The 23,093-nt window shown below is 45.4% G+C and overlaps 1 protein-coding gene across 1 annotated transcript; it reads right to left on the reverse strand.

The window, feature by feature from the left end:
• Positions 1 to 21,384: 21,384 nt before the first annotated feature.
• On the reverse strand, positions 21,385 to 22,771 carry LOC123406312 (GDSL esterase/lipase EXL3-like). The gene has a single exon (XM_045099796.1). The coding sequence runs from the start codon at positions 22,699 to 22,701 to the stop codon at positions 21,544 to 21,546; it is 1,158 nt and encodes a 385-aa protein (XP_044955731.1). The 5' UTR covers positions 22,702 to 22,771; the 3' UTR covers positions 21,385 to 21,543.
• Positions 22,772 to 23,093: the final 322 nt, after the last annotated feature.

The following is a 23,093-nucleotide window of genomic DNA, read 5'->3' on the forward strand; positions in this document are numbered from 1 at the left end:
AATCGGGTCTAATACCCCCCATTCGTCCCGGTTCTTGAAGAACCGGGACTAATGGTCTGGCCAGGGCCGAACGACAGCCCTGTTTTCTACTAGTGTTAGATTGTAGTCTTCTCGGAACATGAAGCCCAAAGAAACGTGATGGAGGTTGTACTTGGTAATTAGCCTTTTTTATATGATAAAAGTGGGTGTACTTTGATGCCCGGGGTGGATGGAGGGCGACATGGCCACACTAACCATCACTAAGATCGATCCCCACTTAGGGCGTAGTCGATCTCGTGTGATACCTTGCAACACTTGGTTTCAGGTTACTTTGTGGTGTGATGTTGGCCCTATGGGTGGGACAATGCACTTGATGGTGATGGGGAGTTTGGGACATCGATCAGTTAGAGAAATCGCAAACACCAGCCATATATAGGAGAGCAGGATTGAAGGGGAGGTGGAGTCACCGGCCATGTTCGGCAAGTTTTCTTTTTTTTCTATCATACATTTACATCAGTGGTGTAGTTCGTTCATATGACATGGATATAAATTTACATCAGTGGTCCATGATTAGTGAGAAGGCTTGAAAGGTCCGGCCATATGCAGGAGCCAATGGAGATGTTCTCGCTTTTTCATGGACATATGTTTTTCGATAATTTGATTGGCAAGAAGAAGAGTTTCACGGATAAGATGTTTTTGAGACACAGGCTGCCTCTTCTTTAAAGGAACAGATGTACAGGAGCGGGGGTGATGTTTTCTCTTCTTTTTTTGTGAACGAGGGGAGATGTTTTCTCTTTGTATTACTGATGATTGATGCATTTGCTTTTTTAACTTGTACTGTAGAAGGGTTTCACGGATCCTGCATGCCAAAAAAAAGTTACATGCTACATAACATTCACTACCATACAACAGTTTCAGATCATACCTATTTACCTCCATTATCATAAAGTACCTTGTCTATATTACATTTACCATTAAGCGAGTGCGATAGTATTATGTCAGTACCAAGCGAATACGAGGCTTCGTATTGGGACCCATTGGCCACACACGACCTCGGATTGAAACGATCCAAGTGTTGTTACCGATTTACCACCATCAGCATATAATACATTGCCACTATTGTAGCTAGCACTATCGTAGTGCTAAAGAACTAAGTTAGTAGTAAACGAGTACAAAGTTTGGTTTTAGGACCCACATGTAACATAACATCCATTACCATATAGCATTTTAACGTTCTTACCGATTTACCTCCATTACCAAATAGTACATCACCATTATTATAGCTAGCACTAACATAGTACTAAGTTAGTACTAAGTTAGTACTAAGTCAATACAAGGTTTCGTTTTGGGACCAAGAAAACGTTGCGGAGCATGGCGGAGTTGGCCTCCCAGTTCTGTGCCTCCGACGGGTAGCTGGACCAGGCGACGTAGAAGACATGGGTGATGTTGGTTACAGGCGCGAGGCCCTCGGAGACGGACATCCGATCGGCCAGGTCAAGGCAAAGGCGCGTCACGTTGGTGCAGGTCTGCGGGGACCAGGGAGGCAGCACGCGACGGGACACCGCGTACACCTGGATACACTTACCGATTTACCTCCGTTAGCATATAATAACCTACCACTACTACAACAAGCACTATAGTACTAAGCTAGTGCTACAACACTAAGCTAGTGCTACAACACTAAGTTAGTACTAAGGAAATACATAGTTTGGTCCTAGGAAATATAAAGTTTGGTTTTCGAACCCACATGTGACATAACCTTCATTACCATATAGGATTTTTGACGTTCTTACTGATTTACCTCCATTACGAAATAGTACCTCACCATTATTATAGCTAGCACTAAGGTAGTGCTACAGTACTAAGTTAGTACTAAGCCAATACAAGGTTTCGTTTTGGGACCCATAGGCCACATACGACCTCGGAATGAATTTATCCATGGGTAAAAGTTGTTCACATCGACCACATAGATGATGTTACTATTGAGTTGTTTCATTCAATTCAGTCTTGCATTTCAACCAAAAATTGGCCTTTGCACCGGATAATAACAGAAAACAGGAAAGTATGAATCCAAGCAGCTAGCAAACGAAGCCGGTGTTGGTTGCTTGCCCCGACACACGAATGGGGACCCTGGCATGTCCCATTGGCTAAACTATCCAATCGATGTGTCGTCATCGGCCTCCACGAAGGTTCCTTCCTAATAGGCGGTGATCTAAATATATTGGGAATTACTTAAATACATAGTGGGCATTCTAGGTGGAAGAATGAGCTTGTAGCCATGATTCATTTAGATTCATCACCATCATATATATGTTTTGTGCTTTTACCACTTTACCTCCATTAGCATATAACACTTTGACGCTCTTACCCGTTTACCTCCATTACCATGTAGTACATTGTTGTTCTTAAACCTAGCACTAAGCTCAGACTACAATAAGACGTTAATACTAAGCCAGGAACAATTTTGGTTTTGGAATCCACATGCCACATATCCTCCACTACAATAGAACACCTTGATACACTTACCGATTAACCTCCGTTAGCATATAGTAACCTACCACTATTAAAACTAGAACTAAGCTAGTACTATAGTACTAAGCTAGTGCTACACCACTAAGCTAGTGCTACAACACTAAGTTAGTACTAAGGACATACATAGTTTGCTTCTAGGACCCACATGCTACGTAACATCCATTACCATATAATAGTTTTAGATCATACCTATTTACCTCCATTACCATATAGTACCTTGTCTATATTACATTTAGAATTAAGCGTGTCCTATAGTATTATGTCAGTACCAGGCAAATACGAGGCTTCGTATTAGGACCCATTGGCCACATAGGACCTCAGATTGAAACGATCCAAGAGTTGTTACCAATTTACCACCATCAGCATATAATACATTGCCACTATTGTAGCTAGCACTGTCGTAGTTCTAAAGTACTAAGTTAGTAGTAAACAGTACAAAGTTTGGTTTTCGGACCCACATGTGACATAACCTCCATTGCCATATAGCATTTTAACGTTCTTACCGATTTACCTCCATTACCAAATAGTAACTTACCGTTATTATTGCTACAGTTAAGGTAGTGCTACAGTACTAAGTTAGTACTAAGTCAATACAAGGTTTCGTCTTGGAACGGAGAGAACGTTGCGAAGCATGGCAGAGTTGGCCTCCCTGTTTTGTGCCTCCGACGGGTAGCTGGACCAGGCGTCGTAGAAGATGTGGGTGATGTCGGTGAGCGGCGCAAGGCCCTCGGAGATGGCCGCCGGATCGGCCAGGTCAAGGCGCAGGTGCCTCACGTTGGTGGAGGTCGGCGGGGACCAGGGAGGCAGCACACGAGGGAACAGTGTGTACTCCTTGATACAATTACCGATTTACCTCCGTTAGCATATAGTAACCTACCACTATTACAACTAGCACTTAGCTAAAACTATAGTACTAAGCTAGTGCAACAACACTAAGTTAGTACTAAGGAAATACATAGTTTGGTTCTAGGACCCACATGCTACATAACATCCTTTACCATATAATAGTTTGAGATCATATACCTATTTACCTCCATTACCATATAGCACCTTGTCTGTATTCCATTTAACATTAAGCGCGTCCTATAGTATTGTGTCAGTACCAGGCGAATACGAGGCTTCGTATTAGGACCCATTGGCCACATCGGACCTCGGATTGAAACGATCAAAGTGTTGTTACCGATTTACCACCATCAGCATATAATAAAGTGCCACTATTGTAGCTAGCACTATCGTAGTTCTAAAGTACTAAGTTAGTAGTAAACCAGTACAAAGTTTGGTTTTGGGACCCACATGTGACATAACCTCCATTATCATATAGCATTTTAACGTTCTTACCGATTTACCTCCATTACCAAATAGTACCTCACCGTTATATAGCTAGCACTAAGGTAGTGCTACAGTACTAAGTTAGTACTAAGTCAATACAAGGTTTCGTTTTGGGACGCAGAGAACGTTGCGGAGCATGCCGGAGTTTGCCTCCTTGTTGTGTTCCTCCGACGGGTAGCTGGACCAGACGTGGGTGATGTCGGTGAGCGGCGCGAGGCCCTCGGAGACAGTCGTCGGATCGGCCAGGTCAAGGCGCAGGTGTGTCACGTTATTGGAGGTCGGCGGGGACCAGGGACACAGCACGCGACGAGACACCGCGTACACCTTGATACACTTACCGATTTACCTCTGTTAGCATATAGTAACCTACCACTATTACAACTAGCACTAAGCTAGTATTATAGTACTAAGCTAGTGCTACACCACTAAGCTAGTGCTACAACACTAAGTTAGTACTAAGGAAATACATAGTTTCGTTCTAGGACCCACGTGCTACATAACATCCATTACCATATAACAGTTTCAGATCATTCCAATTTACCTCCATTACCATATAGTACCTTGTCTATATTACATTTAGCATTAAGTGCGTCCTATACTATTATGTCAGTACCAAGCGAATACGAGGCTTCGTATTGGAACCCATTGGCCACATATGACCTCGGATTGAAACGAGCCAAGTGTTGTTACCGATTTACCAGCATCAGCATATAATACATAATTAACACTATTGTAGCTAGCACTAGCGTAGTGCTAAAGTACTATGTTAGTAGTAAACCAGTATAAAGTTTGGCTTTTGACCCCACATGTGACATAACCTTCAGTACCATATAGGATTTTGACGTTCTTACTGATTTGCCTCCATTACCAAATAGTACCTCATCGTTATTATATCTAGCACTAAGGTAGTGCTATAATATTAAATTAGTACTAAGTCAATAAAAGATTTCGTTTTGGGACGGAAAGAATGTTGCGGAGCATGGCGGAGTTCTCCTCCCAGTTCTATGCTTTTGACGGTTAGTTGGACAAGGCAACATAGAAGACGTGGGTGATGTCGGTGAGTGGCGCGAGGCCCTAGGAGACGGCCGTCGGATCGGCCAGGCCAAGGCGCACGTGCGTCACGTTGGTGGAGGTCGGCGGGGACCAGGGAGGCAGCACGCGACGGGACACCGCGTACACCTTGATACACTTACCGATTTACCTTCGTTAGCATATAGTAACCTACCACTATTACAACTAGCACTAAGCTAGTACTATAGTACTAACCTAGTGCTACACCACTAATCTAGTGCTACAACACTAAGCTAGTGCTACCCCACTAAGCTAGTGCTACAACACTAAGTTAGTACTAAGGAAATACATGGTTTGGTCCTAGGAACCACATGCTACATAACATCCATTACCACATAATTGTTTCAGATCATACCTATTTTCCTCCATTACCATATAGTACCTTGTCTAGATTACATTTAGTATTAAGCGCATGCTATAGTATTATGTCAGTACCAAGCGAATACGAAGCTTCGTATTGGGACCCATTGGCCACATACGAGCTCGATTGAAACGATCCAATTGTTGTTACCGATTTAACACCATCAGCATATAATACATAGCCACTATTGTAGCTAGCACTATCGTAGTGCTAAAGTACTAAGTTAGTAGTAAACGAGTACAAAGTTTGGTTTTCGGACCCACATGTCACATAACCTCCATTACCATATAGCATTTGAACGTTCTTACCGATTTACCTCCATTACCAAATAGTACATCACCATTATTATAGCTAGCACTAAGGTAGTGCTATAGTACTAAGTTAGTACTAAGTCAATACAAGGTTTCATTTTGGGATGGAGATAACATTGCGGAGCATGGCGGAGATGGCCTCCCTGTTCTATGCCTCTGATGGGTAGCTAGACCAGGCGACGTAGAACACGTGGGTGACGTCGGTGAATGGCGCGAGGCCCTCTGAGACGGTCGTCGGATCGGCTAGGTCAAGGCGCAGGTGTCGCACGTTGGTGGAGGTCGGCGGGGACCAGGGAGGCAGCATGCGACGGGACACCACGTACTCCTTGATACAATTACCGATTTACCTCCGTTAGCATATAGTAACCTACCACTATTACAACTAGCACTAAGCTAGTGCTACACCACTAAGCTAGTGCTACAACACTAAGTTAGTACTTAGGAAATACATAGTTTGGTTTTAGGACCCACATGCTACATAACATCCGTTACCATATAACTGTTTCAGATCATACCTATCTACCTCCATTACCATATAGTACATTGTCTATATTACATTTAGCATTAAGCGCGTGCTATAGTATTATGTCAGTACCAAGCGAATACGAGGCTTCGTATTGGGACCCATTGGCCACATACGACCTCAGATTGAAACGATCCAAGTGTTGTTACCGATTTACCAGCATTAGCATATAATACATTGCCACTATTGTAGCTAGCACTAGCGTAGTGCTAAAGTACTAAGTTGGTAGTAAACCAGTATAAAGTTTCATTTTCGAACCCACATGTGACATAACCTTCATTACCATATAGGATTTTGACGTTCTTACTGATTTAACTCCATTACCAAATAGTACATCTCCATTATTATAGCTAGCACTAAGGTAGTGCTAGAGTACTAAGTTAGTACTAAGCCAATACAAGGTTTCGTTTTGGGATCCATAGGCCACATACGAACTCGGAATGAGTTTATCCACGGGTAAAAATTGTTCGCATCGACCGCATAGATGTTGTTACTATTGATTTGTTTCATTCAATTCCATCTTGCATTTCAACCAACAATTGGCCTTTGCACCGGATAATAACGGAAAACAGAAAAGTATGACTCCAAGCAGCTAGCAAACGAAGCCGGTGTTGGTTGTCTGCCCCGACAGATGACTGGGGACCCTGGCATGTCCCATTGGCTAAACTATTCCAATCGTTGTGTCGTCATCGGCCTCCTCGAAGGTTCCTTCCTAATAGGCGGTGATCTAAATATGTTGGGAATTACTTAAATATACAGTGGGCATTCTAGGTGGAAGAATGAGCTTGTAGCCATGATTCATTGAGATTCATCTCCATCATATATATGTTTTTTGCTTTTACCACTTTACCTCTATCAGCATATAACACATTGACGCATATAACACATTGACGCTCTTACCTGTTTACCTCCATTACCATGTAGTACCTTGTTGTTCTTACACCTAGAACTAAGCTAGGACTACAATAGGACGTTAGTACTAAGTCAGGACCAATTTTGGTTTTGGAATCCAAATGCTACATATCCTCCATTACCATAGAACACCTTGATACACTTACCGATTAACCTCCGTTAGCATATAGTAACCTACCACTATTAGAACTAGCACTAAGCTAGTACTATAGCACTAAGCTAGTGCTACAACACTAAGCTAGTGCTACAACACTAAGTTAGTACTAAGGAAATACATAGTTTGGTTCTAGGACCCACATGCTACATAAAATCCATTACCATATAATAGTTTCCGATCATACCTATTTTCCTCCATTACCATATAGTACCTTGTCTATATTACATTTAGCATTAAGCGCGTGCTATAGTATTATGTCACTACCAAGCGAATAAGAGGCTTCGTATTGGTACCCATTCGCCACATACGACCTTGGATTGAAACGATCCAAGTGTTGTTACCGATTTACCACCATCAACATATAATACATTGCCACTATTGTATCTAACACTATCGTAGTGCTAAATTACTAAGTTAGTAGTAAACCAGTACAAAGTTTGGTTTTCGGACCCACATGTGACATAACCTCCATTACCACATAGCATTTTAACCTCCATTACCATATAGCATTTTAACGTTCTTACTGATTTACCTCCATTACCAAACAGTACCTCACCGTTATTATAGTTAGCACTAAGGTAGTGCTACAGTACTAAGTTAGTACTAAATCAATACAAGGTTTTTTTTTTGGAATGGAGAGAACGTTGCGGAGCATGGCGGAGTTGGCCTCCCTGTTATGTGCCTCCGACGGGTAGCTGGACCAGGCGACGTAGAAGACGTGGGTGATGTCGGTGAGCGGCGCGAGGCCCTCGGAGATGGCCGTCGGATCGGCCAGGTCAAGGCGCGGGTGTGTCACGTTGGTGGAGGTCGGCGGGGACCAGGGAGGCAACACGCGATGGGACATCGCGTACACCTTGATACACTTACTGATTTACATCCGTTAGCATATAGTAACCTACCACTATTACAACCAGTACTAAGCTAGTACTATAGTCCTAAGCTAGTGCTACACCACTAAGCTAGTGCTACAACACTAAGTTAGTACTAAGGAAATACATAGTTTGGTTCCAGGACCCACATGCTACATAACATCCATTACCATATAACAATTTCAGATCATACCTATTTACCTCCATTACCATATAGTACCTTGTCTGTCGTGGTTTTGTCACGGCAGATGTCCTCGTGAGAGACCTTTAGGTGTGAGGCCATCGCAACCATGTGGCGGCTTGAAGGGGTTGGTCGGAATCGAGAGACGCGAGTTTACCCAGGTTCGGCCCCTCCGATGGAGGTAAAAGCCTACGTCCTGCTTGTGTTTCATTGATGGAGATGATGATCTTGATTACAAGGGTGCAGACTCGCCACCTCTAATCTCGTGGGTGTCTAATCTATCTATCCCATGATTTGTCTTGTCTAGATCTAAGTTGTGAATCTTGTCCCTCTTGGGGCGCCTTACCCCTCCTTATATAGGTGGAAGGGGTAGGTTTACATGTAGAGTCCTACTAGGAGTAGGAATAGGACTAGTCTCTCTTGAATCCTAATCCGGGTCTTGTTTCCTTCTTGTGGGAGTCTTTCCTCTTCTTGGGCCTTCTCTTGTGAGTCGGCCCTCCTGGCCTCTCTATCAGTCGCCTTATGCTAGAGTGCACGCTGGGCCTTGGGCCTTCGTCATTTATCTAAGTCTCCTGTGGGGACAAGTATGAGTCGCCCGCCAGGTCACTGCTGAGTCGCCGGTGAGTCGCCAAGTCCTTTGGCGGGTCATACTCCAAGCCGGGTTACACTGCGGGGTATATCTCCGACATTGTCTATATTACATTTAGCATTAAGCGCGTGTTATAGTATTATGTCAGTACCAAGCGAATACAAGGCTTCGTATCGGGACCCATTGGCGACATACGACCTCGGATTGAAACGATCCAAGTGTTGTTACCGATTTACCAGCATCAGCATATAATACATTGCTACTATTGTAGCTATCACTAGCATAGTGCTATAGTACTAATTTAGTAGTAAACCAGTATAAAGTTTGGTTTTCGAACCCACATGTGACATAACCTTCATTACCATATAGGATTTTGACGTCCTTACTGATTTACCTCCAATACCGAATAGTACCTCACCATTATTATAGCTAGCACTAAGTTAGTGCTACAGTACTAAGTTAGTACTAAGCCAATACAAGATTTCGTTTTGGGACCCATAGGCCACATACGACCTCGGAATGAATTTATCCAGGGCTAAAAGTTGTTCGCATCGGCCACCTAGATGATGTTACTATTGATTTGTTTCATTCACTTCCATCTTGCATTTCAACCAACAATTGGCCTTTGCACCGGATAATAACGGAAAAAGAAAAGTATGAATCCAAGCAGCTAGCAAACGAAGCTGGTGTTGGTTGCCTGCCCCGACACACGAATGGGGACCCTGGCATGTCCCATTGGCTAAACTATTCCAATCGATGTGTCGTCATCGGCCTCCTCAAAGGTTCCTTCCTAATAGGCGGTGATCTAAATATGTGGGGAATTACTTAAATACACAGTGGGCATTCTAGGTGAAAGAATGAGCTTGTAGCCATGATTCATTGAGATTCATCACCACCATATATATGTTTTGTGCTTTTACCACTTTACCTCTATTAGCATATAACACTTTGACGCTCTTACCAGTTTATCTCCATTACCTTGTAGTACCTTGTTGTTCTTACACCTAGGACTAAGCTAGGATTAAAAATAAGACGTTAGGACTAAGCCAGGACCAATTTTGGTTTCGTAATCCACATGCCACATATCCTCCATTACCATAGAACACCTTGATACACTTACGATTAGCCTCCGTTAACATATAGTAACCTACCACTATTACAACTAGCACTAAGCTAGTACTATTGTACTAAGCTAGTGCTACCCCACTAAGCTAGTGCTACAACACTAAGTTATTACTAAGGAAATACATAGTTCGGTTCTAGGACCCAGATGCTACATAACATCCGTTATCATATAATAGTTTCAGATCATACCTATTTACCTTGATTACCATATAGTACCTTGTCCATATTACATTTAGCATTAAGCGTATGCTATAGTATTATGTGAGTACCAAGCGAATACGAGGCTTCGTATTGGGACCCATTTGCCACATACGACCTCGGATTGAAACAACCCAAGTGTTGTTACCGATTTACCACCATCGGCATATAATATATTGTCACTATTGTAGCTAGCACTATTGTAGTGCTAAAATACTAAGTTAGTAATAAATCAGTACAAAGTTTGGTTTTCGGACCCACATGTGACATAACCTCCATTACCATATAGTACTTTAACGCTCTTATCGATTTACCTCCATTATCAAATAGTACCTCACCGTTATTATAGCTAGCACTAAGGTAGTACTACAGTACTAAGTTAGTACTAAGTCAATACAAGGTATCGTTTTGGAACGGAGAGAACGTTGCGGAGCATGACGGAGTTGGCCTCCCTGTTATGTGCCTCCGACGGGTAGCTGGACCAGGCGATGTAGAAGACGTGGGTAATGTCGATGACCGGCGCGAGGCCCTCGGAGACGGCCATCGGATCGGCCAGGTCAAGGCGCAGATGCGTTACGTTGGTGGAGGTCGGCGGGGACCAGGGAGGCAGCATGCGACGGGACACCGTGTCCACCTTCCAGGGACCGTCGGGGGTGTCGTGACGCGGGAGGATGTCGACGAGGGAGGTGTCGACGATGACGGTGGATCCGACGACCAGGGCGAGGCTTTGGGCCACGCCGTGCTGGCCCTTCCTGTTTCCGGCGGCGCGCACTGCGCCCGCCCACCACCAGTTCATGTTCATCATGGAAGCAGGCAGCAGGGGTTACGACTTGCGAGCTGTGAGGCTTAACACTTGACACTCTAAATTCATGTCTATGATTTATATATATACATGGGCAGGGGTTACGACTTACGAGCTGTGAGGACTTTTAAAGGGTCACTTCACTACAAAAACCGGTGTTTACATGTCACGGGTTGTTGGCAAATTTTCGCTTTGCAAAGAGAAAGTTGGTACAGAGAAATACTTCACTACAAAAACCGGTGTTTACATGTCACGGGCTGTGGCCGAGATGCTTCTCTAAAATACTTGGAAAATATGGACATGGTGTATGTGATCCCGAGCTCCAGTGATTCCGGATTAACGGTAAAATCCAAAAAACTAGTAAACAATTTTTGAATAATCATAATTTTTTTGCCGAAAGCATTGATATTTTTTATACATGCATGGAAATTTTCATGATGAAATGACATTCGTGGAGGTGTTGGAAAAAAGACAAAAATGTTGTTTCAAAAAAGCGTTTTTGAAAGCACTTTGGAATATTATTATTTTTGCCGACAACACCACAAACATCATTTCATCATAATAACTTGAATGCATGTAAAGAAATCAACAAAGTTTACTGTTCATTCAGGAGCGGTGCAGCTCGGGATCACATGAGTATTTTTGGACAGACACTAACTACTCGGCCTATATAGGGTTCGCCCAACATCGTTGAATCACTACTAGGAAAAACCCTACTAGTAGTGTTGGATATATGAATAGCAGTAGCGCTCTAAAAACTAGTAGTAGCGCAGATACTGGCATCGCTACTGATAAGTTTAGTAGCAGCGCTTGCTCGCAGAAAGTGATGCTGCTAAGCAGCGCTACTGCTAATATTTTCCAGCGCTATTGCTAACGTTTACCATCAGAATGCATCATCATCGTCAATATTAGCAGTATTCAGAATATCCACATAACAACTCATATAACTCATATAACTCATACTCATTTAACTCGTATAACTCATACTCATTTAACAACTCATATACTCATATAACTCATACTCATACAACTCATACTCATACAGCTCATACTCATATAACTCATACTCATATAGCTCATACTCATATAACGCATACTCATATAGCTCATATCATATAACTCATACTCATACAACTCATACTCATATAGCTCATACTCACATAACTCATACTCATATAGCTCATACTTATATAACGCATACTCATATAGCTCATATCATATAACTCATACTCATATCACTAATAATAATCCAGTTGACGCCTCACGGTGCAGGCGGTGGCAACCCAAAGATAAGGAACCATCACCGGATCATAGCTCAGGTGATGTCCCTGGAGAACCTGCCAGGTATTGGAGAACCTGGCATCCAACGCAGCCATGTAGCGCTAGACGTGCTCGTCCTCCTCCCTGACACGGCGACGTACCGCCTCCGTGGGGGCCGGCTCCCTCGTCACCCATAATGGCCTACGCGACCACCACGAAAGAAGCTCTGGGTCAACGATGAGACCCGGATTCCGCACCAAGGTACCCCCCCCGGAAGGTAGCACCTCCCAGTGCCAGCCCGACGAAGCCCAGTCCCGCACATGCTGGCGCCTATTAAGAAGGTGGCCGCCACCGAGTCGACGACGAGGATGCGGGATGGGCATCGTCGACGTCGAGACAAATTCCTCTGGAAAAAATTAGCTCATGTTTAATGTTTGAACCGAATATTACATGACAACATCATATGACAAATTAACCAAATATTACATAGGTATCTCAAGAGAACATGGCAACATCATATGACAAATTAACCAAGTTCATATGAAAAAAACTAATTAGCTCATGTTCAGGGGATCAACGCTCATGACAACATCATATGACAAATTAACCAAATATGATTATGCATGTTTGCAAGTTTGAGGTAGTATGAACTAGAGGGTAGCGAGAGCGTGGTAGTACCGTGCGCGGGCGACGTCGGAGGTGGCCAGAGGCGGCGGCGCTAACCCTACGAGAATGACATAAATAGAAATTAAACAATAAGAAATTAGTTATTAAATATTTTTAAATAAACGAAATAAATTACTTAATAAATATGGTTGAGGAACTAAAATAAACGACATATGATGGACACTCTTCTCTCATGTATGGTGGACACTCCCTCATCGATTTTTCGACCGTCAATGAAGGTCGCTACTCCTACTTCCCCTAGTGCATAACAAATATCTAGCATAAGGAGAAGAACGAGAAGCGACCCCCACGACAACAGTCGGCATTCTTCTTCTCTCATATATGGTGAACACTCCCTCTCCGATTTTTCGACCGTTGATGATGGTCGCTACTCCTACTTCCCCTAGTGCATAACAAATATCTAGCACAAGGAGAAGGAGGAGAAGCGACCCCCACGACAATAGTCGGCATTCTTCTTCTCTCATATATGGTGGATACTCCCTCACCGATTTTTTGACCGTCGATGATGGTTGCTACTCCTACTTCCCCTAATGCATAACAAATATATAGCACAAGGAGAAGAAGGAGCAACGACCACCACGACAACAATCGACATTCTTCTTCTCTCATATATGGTGGACGCTCCCTCACCGATTAAACTATTTCTATTAAACACTTACTAAATAAACTATTTCTAATAAACACTTTCAAAAAACAGTAAAAAAAACTACATTATACTTATATTGAAATATAAGGTAGCACAAGGAAATAAACGAAGAAATATGACATGTTCATTCTAGCAAATGAGTAAATAGTTTCAGGATCACTAGAAATTATCAACTAAACCCTAGAAACTATCCTAAATCAAAGTGTTATATATGAACAGAGGCTTATATCAACTAAAAACTATCAACTATGTCTAAATTTTTACTAATCAGTTAATCATACTAAATCAAAATTGCAATATATCAACTACAAACTATTAAGTAAATCAGAATGTTGCATATCAACAAGAAAATATCAACTAGCCTACTAAATCAAAATGTAGCAGGGAGGAGGGGTTGTGGATGGGCGAGGGAGGAGGGAGAAGGAGGGGCGACTGAAGGAGGGAGGAGGAAGGAGGACGGAGGAGGAAGGCGGAGCGAGGAGGGGCCGGCCGGCGGTGAATGGAGGAGGGAGCGAGGAGGGGCCGGCTGGCGGCGAATGGAGAAGTGGAGGGAGGACGGAGTAGGTGACGCGGGGAGGAGGGAGGAGGGGGAGGTGACGGCGGCAGAGGGAGGAGGGGGAGGTGACGGCGGCAGAGGGAGGAGGGGTAGGCGATGGCGGCGGCGAACGGCGGGGGGCTGAGATGGAGCGACAGTGTGAGGGGGGACTGAGGGGCCGGGAGTGAGGAAGAGAGAGGGAGCGCACGCGGTGGATAAGTGTTGGAATTATGCCCTAGAGGCAATAATAAATATAGTTATTATTATAATTCCTGTATCAAGATAATCGTTTATTATCCATGCTATAATTGTATTGAATGAAGACTCATTTACATGTGTGGATACATAGACAAAACACTGTCCCTAGCAAGCCTCTAGTTGGCTAGCGAGTTGATCAAAGATAGTCAGTGTCTTCTGATTATGAACAAGGTGTTGTTGCTTGATAACTGGATCACGTCATTAGGAGAATCACGTGATGGACTAGACCCAAACTAATAGACATAGCATGTTGATCATGTCATTTTTTTGCTACTGTTTTTCTGCGTGTCAAGTATTTGTTCCTATGACCATGAGATCATATAACTCACTAACACCGGAGGAATACTTTGTGTGTATCAAACGTCGCAACGTAACTGGGTGACTATAAAGATGCTCTACAGGTATCTCCGAAGGTGTTCGTTGAGCTAGTATGGATCAAGACTGGGATTTGTCACTCCGTGTGACGGAGAGGTATCTCGGGGCCCACTCGGTAATACAACATCACACACAAGCCTTGCAAGGAATGTGACTTAGTGTAAGTTGCGGGATCTTGTATTACGGAACAAGTAAAGAGACTTGCCGGTAAACGAGATTGAAATAGGTATGCGGATACTGACGATCGAATCTCGGGCAAGTAACATACCGAAGGACAAAGGGAGTGACATACGGGATTATATGAATCCTTGGCACTGAAGTTCAAACGATAAGATCTTCGTAGAATATGTAGGATCCAATATGGGCATCCAGGTCCCGCTATTGGATATTGACCGAGTAGTCTCTCGGGTCATGTCTACATAGTTCTCGAACCCGCAGGGTCTGCACACTTAAGGTTTGACGTTTTTTATGCATATTTGAGTTATATGGTTGGTTACCGAATGTTTTTCGGAGTCCCGGATGAGATCACGGATGTCACGAGGGTTTCCGGAATGGTCCTGAAACAAAGATTGATATATAGGATGACCTCATTTGATTACCGGAAGGTTTTCGGAGTTACCGGAAATGTACCGGGAATGACGAATGGGTTCCGGGAGTTCACCGGGGGGCAACCCACCCCGGGGAAGCCCATAGGCCTTGGGGTGGCACACCAGCCCTTAGTGGGCTGGTGGGACAGCCCAAGAAGGCCCTATGCTCCATAGGAAGAAAATCAAAGAGAAAAGAAAAAAAAAAGGAGGAGGTGGGAAAGGGAAGAAGGACTCCACCCACCAAACCAAGTTGGACTCGGTTTGGGGGGGAGACCTTCCCCCCTTGGCTCGGCCGACCCCCTTGGGGCTCCTTGAGCCCCAAGGCAAGGCTCCCCCTCTTCCCCCTATATATACGGAGGTTTTAGGGCTGATTTGAGATGATTTTTCCATGGCAGCCCGACCACATACCTCCACGGTTTTTCCTCTAGATCGCGTTTCTGCGGAGCTTGGGCGGAGCCCTGCTAAGACAAGATCATCACCAACCTCCAGAGCGCCGTCACGCTGCCGGAGAACTCTTCTACCTCTCCATCTCTCTTGCTGGATCAAGAAGGCCGAGATCATCGTCGAGCTGTACGTGTGCTGAACGCGGAGGTGCCGTCCGTTCGGCACTAGATCGTGGGACTGATCGCGGGACGGTTCGCGGGGCGGATCGAGGGACGTGAGGACGTTCCACTACATCAACCACGTTCACTAACACTTCTGTTGTACGGTCTACAAGGGTACGTAGATCACACATCCCCTCTCGTAGATGGACATCACCATGATAGGTCTTCGTGCGCGTAGGAAAAATTTTGTTTCCCATGCGACGTTCTCCAACAGTGGCATCATGAGCTAGGTTCATGCGTAGATGTCTTCTCGAGTAGAACACAAAAGTTTTTGTGGGCGGTGATGTGTGTTTTGCTGCCCTCCTTAGTCTTTTCTTGATTCCGCGGTATTGTTGGATTGAAGCGGCTTGGACCGACATTACTCGTACGCTTACGAGAGACTGGTTTCATCGCTACGAGTAACCCCGTTGCTCAAAGATGACTGGCAAGTGTCAGTTTCTCCAACTTTAGTTGAATCGGATTTGACCGAGGAGGTCCTTGTATGAGGTTAAATAGCAACTCATATATCTCCGTTGTGGTGTTTGCGTAAGTCAGATGCGATCCTACTAGATACCCATGGTCACCACGTAAAACATGCAACAACAAAATTAGAGGACGTCTAACTTGTTTTTGCAGGGTATGCTTGTGATTTGATATGGTCAACGATGTGATGTGATATATTGGATGTATGAGATGATCATGTTGTAATAGATAATATCGACTTACACGTCGATGGTACGGCAACCGGCAGGAGCCATAGGGTTGTCTTTATACTAACGTTTGTGCTTGCAGATGCGTTTACTATTTTGCTAGGATGTAGCTTTAGTAGTAATAGCATGAGTAGCACGACAACCCCGATGGCGACACGTTGATGGAGATCATGGTGTGGCGCCGGTGACAAGAAGATCGTGCCGGTGCTTTGGTGATGGAGATCAAGGAACACGTGATGATGGCCATATCATGTCACTTATGAATTGCGTGTGATGTTAATCCTTTTATGCACCTTATTTTGCTTAGAACGACGGTAGCATTATGAGGTGATCTCTCACTAAAATTTCAAGACGAAATTGTGTTCTCCCCGACTGTGCACCGTTGCTACAGTTCGTTGTTTCGAGACACCACGTGATGATCGGGTGTCATAGACTCAACGTTCACATACAACGGGTGCAAAACAGTTGCGCACGCGGAACACTCGGGTTAAGCTTGACGAGCCTAGCATGTGCAGACATGGCCTCGGAACACATGAGACCGAAAGGTCGATCATGAATCATATAGATGATATGATTAGCATAGGGATGCTTACCACTGAAACTATGCTCAACTCAGGTGATGGTCGGACTTGAGCTAGTGTAAGTGGATCATGAACCACTCAAATGACTAGAGAGATGTACTTTTTGAGTGGGAGTTTAGCAAATAATTTGATTAAGTTAAACTCTAATTATCTTGAACATAGTCTAAGTCCAGTTTGAATATATTTGTGTTGTAGATCATGGCTCACGCGACAGTCATCGTGAATTTTAATACGTTCCTAGAGAAAGCTAAGTTGAAAGATGATGGAAGCAACTTTGTAGACTGGGCTCGTAATCTTAAGATAATCTTACAAGCTGGGAAGAAGGATTATGTCCTTAATGCTGCACTAGAAGATGAACCACCCGCTACGGCTGATCAGGATGTTAAGAACGCTTGGTTAGCACGTAAGGAGGACTACTCAGTAGTTTAATGTGCAGTCTTGTATGGCTTAGAACCGGGACTTCATCGTCGCTTTGAACGCTTGATTTTCTTTCTATGGCGCATAGGGCCTTCTTGGGCTGTCCCACCAGCCCACTAAAGGCTCGTGTGCCACCCCCAAGGCCTATGGGCTTCCCCGGGGTGGGTTGCCCCCCCCCCCCCCCCCCCGGTGAACTCCCGGAACCCATTCGTCATTCCCGGTACATTCCCGGTAACTCCGAAAACCTTCCGGTAATCAAATGAGGTCATCCTATATATCAATCTTCGTTTCCGGACCATTCTGGAAACCCTCGTGACGTCCGTGATCTCATCCGGGACTCCGAACAACATTCGGTAACCAACCATATAACTCAAATACGCATAAAACAACGTCGAACCTTAAGTGTGCAGACCCTGTGGGTTCGAGAACTATGTAGACATGACCCGAGGGACTCCTCGGTCAATATCCAATAGCGGGACCTGGATGCCCATATTGGATCCTACATATTCTACGAAGAACTTATCGTTTGAACCTCAGTGTCAAGGATTCATATAATCCCGTATGTCATTCCCTTTGTCCTTCGGTATGTTACTTACCCGAGATTCGATCGTTAGTATCCGCATACCTATTTCAATCTCGTTTACCGGCAAGTCTGTTTACTTGTTCCGTAATACAAGATCCCGTAACTTACACTAAGTCACATTGCTTGCAAGGCTTGTGTGTGATGTTGTATTACCGAGTGGGCCCAGAGATACCTCTCCGTCACACGGAGTGACAAATCCCAGTCTTGATCCATACTAACTCAACTAACACCTTCGGAGATACCTGTAGAGCATCTTTATAGTCACCCAGTTACGTTGCGACGTTTGATACACACAAAGTATTCCTCCGGTGTCAGTGAGTTATATGATCTCATGGTCAAAGGAACAAATACTTGACACGCAGAAAACAGTAGCAACAAAATGACACGATCAACATGCTACGTCTATTAGTTTGGGTCTAGTCCATCACGTGATTCTCCTAATGACGTGATCCAGTTATCAAGCAACAACACCTTGTTCATAATCAGAAGACACTGACTATCTTTGATCAACTGGCTAGCCAACTATAGGCTTGCTAGGGACAGTGTTTTGTCTATGTATCCACACATGTAAATGAGTCTTCATTCAATATAATTATAGCATGGATAATAAACGATTATCTTGATACAGGAATTATAATAATACCTATATTTATTATTGTCTCTAGGGCATAATTACAACACTTGGGGCTCCTTGAGCCTCAAGGCAAGGCTCCCCCTCTTCCCCCTATATATACGGAGGTTTTAGGGCTGATTTGAGACGATTTTTCCACGGCAGCCCGACCACATACCTCCACGGTTTTTCCTCTAGATCGCGTTTCTGCGGAGCTCGGGCGGAGCCCTGCTGAGACAAGATCATCACCAACCTCCGGAGCGCCGTCACGCTGCCAGAGAACTCTTCTACCTCTCCGTCTCTCTTGCTGGATCAAGAAGGCCGAGATCATCGTCGAGCTGTAGGTGTGCTGAACGCGGAGGTGCGTCCGTTCGGCACTAGATCGTGGGACTGATTGCGGGACGGTTCGCGGGGCGGATCGAGGGATGTGAGGACGTTCCACTACATCAACCGCGTTCACTAACGCTTCTGTTGTACGGTCTACAAGGGTACGTAGATCACACATCCCCTCTCGTAGATGGACATCACCATGATAGGTCTTCATGCGCGTAGGAAAATTTTTATTTCCCATGCGACGTTCTCCAACAATAAGGTGGGCATAGTAGCAGCGCGGGTTGGTGCCAAGCGCTATAGCTAAGTAGACTAGCAGTAGCGCTGGTTTAGGAAGGGCGCTACTCCTATACCTAGCATGTCGAGAATGGTGTAGCAAATATAGTAGTAGTGTGCTTTATAAGAGCCACGCTACTGATCTGAATTTATTAGTAGCGTTGTTTTTCTACACTCGCTACTGCTAAGTAGCAGCAACGCCTCCTTTTAAAAAGCGCTACTGGTACGCTTTTGTGTATAAGGTTTTCCCTAGTAGTGAATTGGTGATATTGGATAATAATTGTACATTAATTTATGCCTCAATGGGCTACTTATATAAGTACAAAGTCTTGGAGTACAAGTATAAGAGAGATAGATTAGAATTCAAACTACCAAAACTAAATAGGCCGAATATACTCTAATATTCCCCTGCAGTGTCACGTCGGGCATGACGATGTTGAGCTAGAGCATAGGTCGATGAAGGATGCATTGGGAATTCCTTTGGTGAGGATATCAGGAAATTGCGCACTCGTTGGAACATGTAGAACTCGAACCTCACCAAGAGCCACCTTCTCACAAAGTGGATGTCGATCTTAATGTGCTTCGTGAAATGATGTTGAACTGGATTAGATGCCAGATAGACTGCTGAAATGTTGTCACGGTAAACAATGGTAGCACGCTCTAGGGGTCGATGAAGTTGCACGAGGAGTTGCCGAAGCCAGACGGCCTCGGCTACAGCATGTGCAACATCCCGATACTCAGATTCAGCGGAGGACCTGGAAACTGTATCCTTCCTTTTCGAAGACCAAGAAACAACATTATCACCCAAATAAACACAATAGTCGGATGTGGATCGTCGAGTGTCGGGACAACCTGCCCAGTCTGCATCAGAATATACTGCCAAGCTTGTTGGAGAGGAAGAATTAATAAGGAGAACGTGGTCTAGAGTACCTTTCGGATAGCGAAGTATGCGTCTAATATGAGCAAGATGATGAGCACGAGGGTCGTGCATAAAAAGACAGGCATGTTGAACAGAGTAGGAAATATCAGGATGAGTGAGAGTGGCATATTGAAGGGCACCGGTAATGCTACGATAATAAGTGGGATCGGGAACGGGGTCACCATCAGTCGATAATTTGGCACCGGTGCCAGTAGGTGTTCGACAGGGTTGACAATCAGACATGCCGATACGGGAGAGCAAATCTATAACATATTGGCGTTGGAAGAGAAAAAGAGTAGAGGGAGTACGAGAAACACTGATACCAAAAAAATGATGTAGAGGACCAAGATTAGTCATAGAAGATTCATGATTGAGAGAAGAGATTATTTGATGTAGAAAAGTATCGGAAGAAGTAGTTAGAATAATATCATCTACATATAATAATAAGGGATAGGCGGTGTGATTAGAGGAACGAAAAACGAAGAGAGAGGAGTCGGATTTAGAAGGGACAAAGCCAATGGTATGAACGAAGGTAGCAAACGTTGGAACCAGGCTCGAGGAGCCTGCTTGAGACCATACAACGATTTGTTAAGAAGACAAACGAGATTCGGGGAGGAGGGATTTTCACAACAAGAAGGTTGCTAGCAATACAGAGTTTCATTCAGTGTTTCATGGAGAAAAGCATTTTGACATCCAGTTAATGAATGGGCCATGAAGAGGAGACCGCAAGACTAAGAACAACATGGATGGTGCTAGGTTTTAACACGAGAAAAGGTCTCATCAAAATCAATGTTGTGCTGCTGTGAAAAAACACGACAAACCGAGCGAGCTTTGTAGCTGCCAAGAGAACCATTGGCATGAAACTTGTGGCGAAAAACCTATTTGTGAGAGACAATATTAACACCAAGAGGCTTGGGAACCAAAGTCCAGGTAGTTATCATGCAACTTACATCCAGCCAAACTGTAATAATAATCCCGGATCATCTTCTACCTTGAACCGGTACATCGATTGTTGCGTCGTTGATCTTTGAGCTCATTCCGCCACCGGCGGCCATGGTGCTCCGCTGCAATAATAATTCAACATTGCTTTTCCAAACAGAGTCGACCGACCCAAATTCAAAATCATGCAACTTACAATAATAATTCAACATTAATTGTTTTGTTTCTCACAACCTATCGTAACATACTCCAGGTGCGTGCACGCCACAAAACACAATGGAATTTGAAAGTAGGTAGGGCATGAAAGCTAGTCGATGAGCTCCTTGAGGTAGTTATCGTAGACGAAGTCGACGAGGATCCCGTACGCCTTCTCCGTGGGGTGGTAGCTGTCCCAGAACAGATAGTCGGCGACGTGGCCGCACACCGCCGACGTGACGCCGTTGCAGAGCACGGAGACCTCCATCATGCCGGTGCCGCAGCACCCCAGCGTGGACTCCTTGAAGCCGTACCCCTGCGGGCGGAGCATCATGTCCATCAGGAACCCGTAGATGTCCATGAGCACCACCTTCGCCCCTGGGTGCCTGGCCTTGAGAGACTCCACGGCGGTGCCCATGCCGGCGTTAATCATCTCGGCGATCTCGTTGTGTCCCGAGGAGCAGCCCCGCGCCATGCCGCCGGACAGCGTGCGCTGCGACGGCACGCACCCGATGGGCGGCATGGAGATGATGGCCACGCGCCTGGCCCCCGCGGCGAGCAAGCCGTTGAGGAAGGCGGACGCGTGGGAGACGATGAGGGACGCGTAGTCGGCGTGCGAGTAGGAGCTGCGCGCCCGCATGGTGAAGTAGGTGTTGGCCACGTCGTCGCTGCCGGCGCACACCGCGAAGACCCCCTTTGAGAGGATCTCCGAGAGGGCGGCGTCGCCGGCGAGGGCCCGGACCTTGGCCTTGTAGTCGTGGAACATGCGGAGCTGGTCCGTCATGGAGATGACGGAGGCGAGCTGCGCCGTGAGCGGGTCGTAGCCGGTGCCGCCGGACGCGAAGCTGACGCCGGTGAGCAGGTCGTGGGCGGTGAGGTTGGGGGACTGCTGCAGGTAGGCCGGGAGAAGGTATTTGAGGCCGAGCTTGGAGGCGATGAAGTCGGTGGGGATCCTGCCGTTGCAGAAGCGGCCGGTGGGGCGGTGGTCGGCGCCGAAGTCGTGGCCGTAGGGCGGGAAGTTGGCCTTGATGATGGTGTGGATGTCGTTGTTGTTGCCCGGGTCCACGATCGAGTCGCCGAACACCACCAGCGCCGGCACCTTCTTCGTCTGTGGCGTCGGCTTCACCCCATTCCCATGGCCGACTTGCTTCTTCCCCGTCGTCCCCGCAGAGCTGCTTCCTGTGTACGTGGTTCGGCCGGAAACACCACCGGTGGCCACCGCCAGCAGCAGCACGAGCGAGATCAAAGCAGCGGAGCTCTTGGCCTCCATTGTTCTATCTCGAGCTGAGTGGAGTGGAGTGGAGAGTGATATGGTGGAGTGGAGTGTTGGAGGTGGTAGGATTTATTTATGCATGGCTTTCGGTGCCGGCAAAGATCACATGCCAAGTAAATGCCGCCTGCACCATCAATCTCAATCTATGGGTGTGGTGTGGTGGTGCAGGAGTGAGTACAATGCTGCTGTGCCTTGATTGCGTGCGCAGTAGATGTTGGCCAGCGTAAATATGACCTGCATGCATGGATGTCGATCTGCATGCCCACAATACTGCTGTCCTCAATCTCTCTCTCTCTCTCTCTCTCTGGATCTCGCCAATTAAGTCATGACACCAAAGCAAGCCCAACCAAATGCCCAACGCCACTAAATTGAAGTTGCTCCTATGATCC

Source organism: Hordeum vulgare, chromosome 6H (genome assembly GCF_904849725.1).
Source record: "Hordeum vulgare subsp. vulgare chromosome 6H, MorexV3_pseudomolecules_assembly, whole genome shotgun sequence".
In the NCBI taxonomy this organism is placed as follows: domain Eukaryota; kingdom Viridiplantae; phylum Streptophyta; class Magnoliopsida; order Poales; family Poaceae; genus Hordeum; species Hordeum vulgare.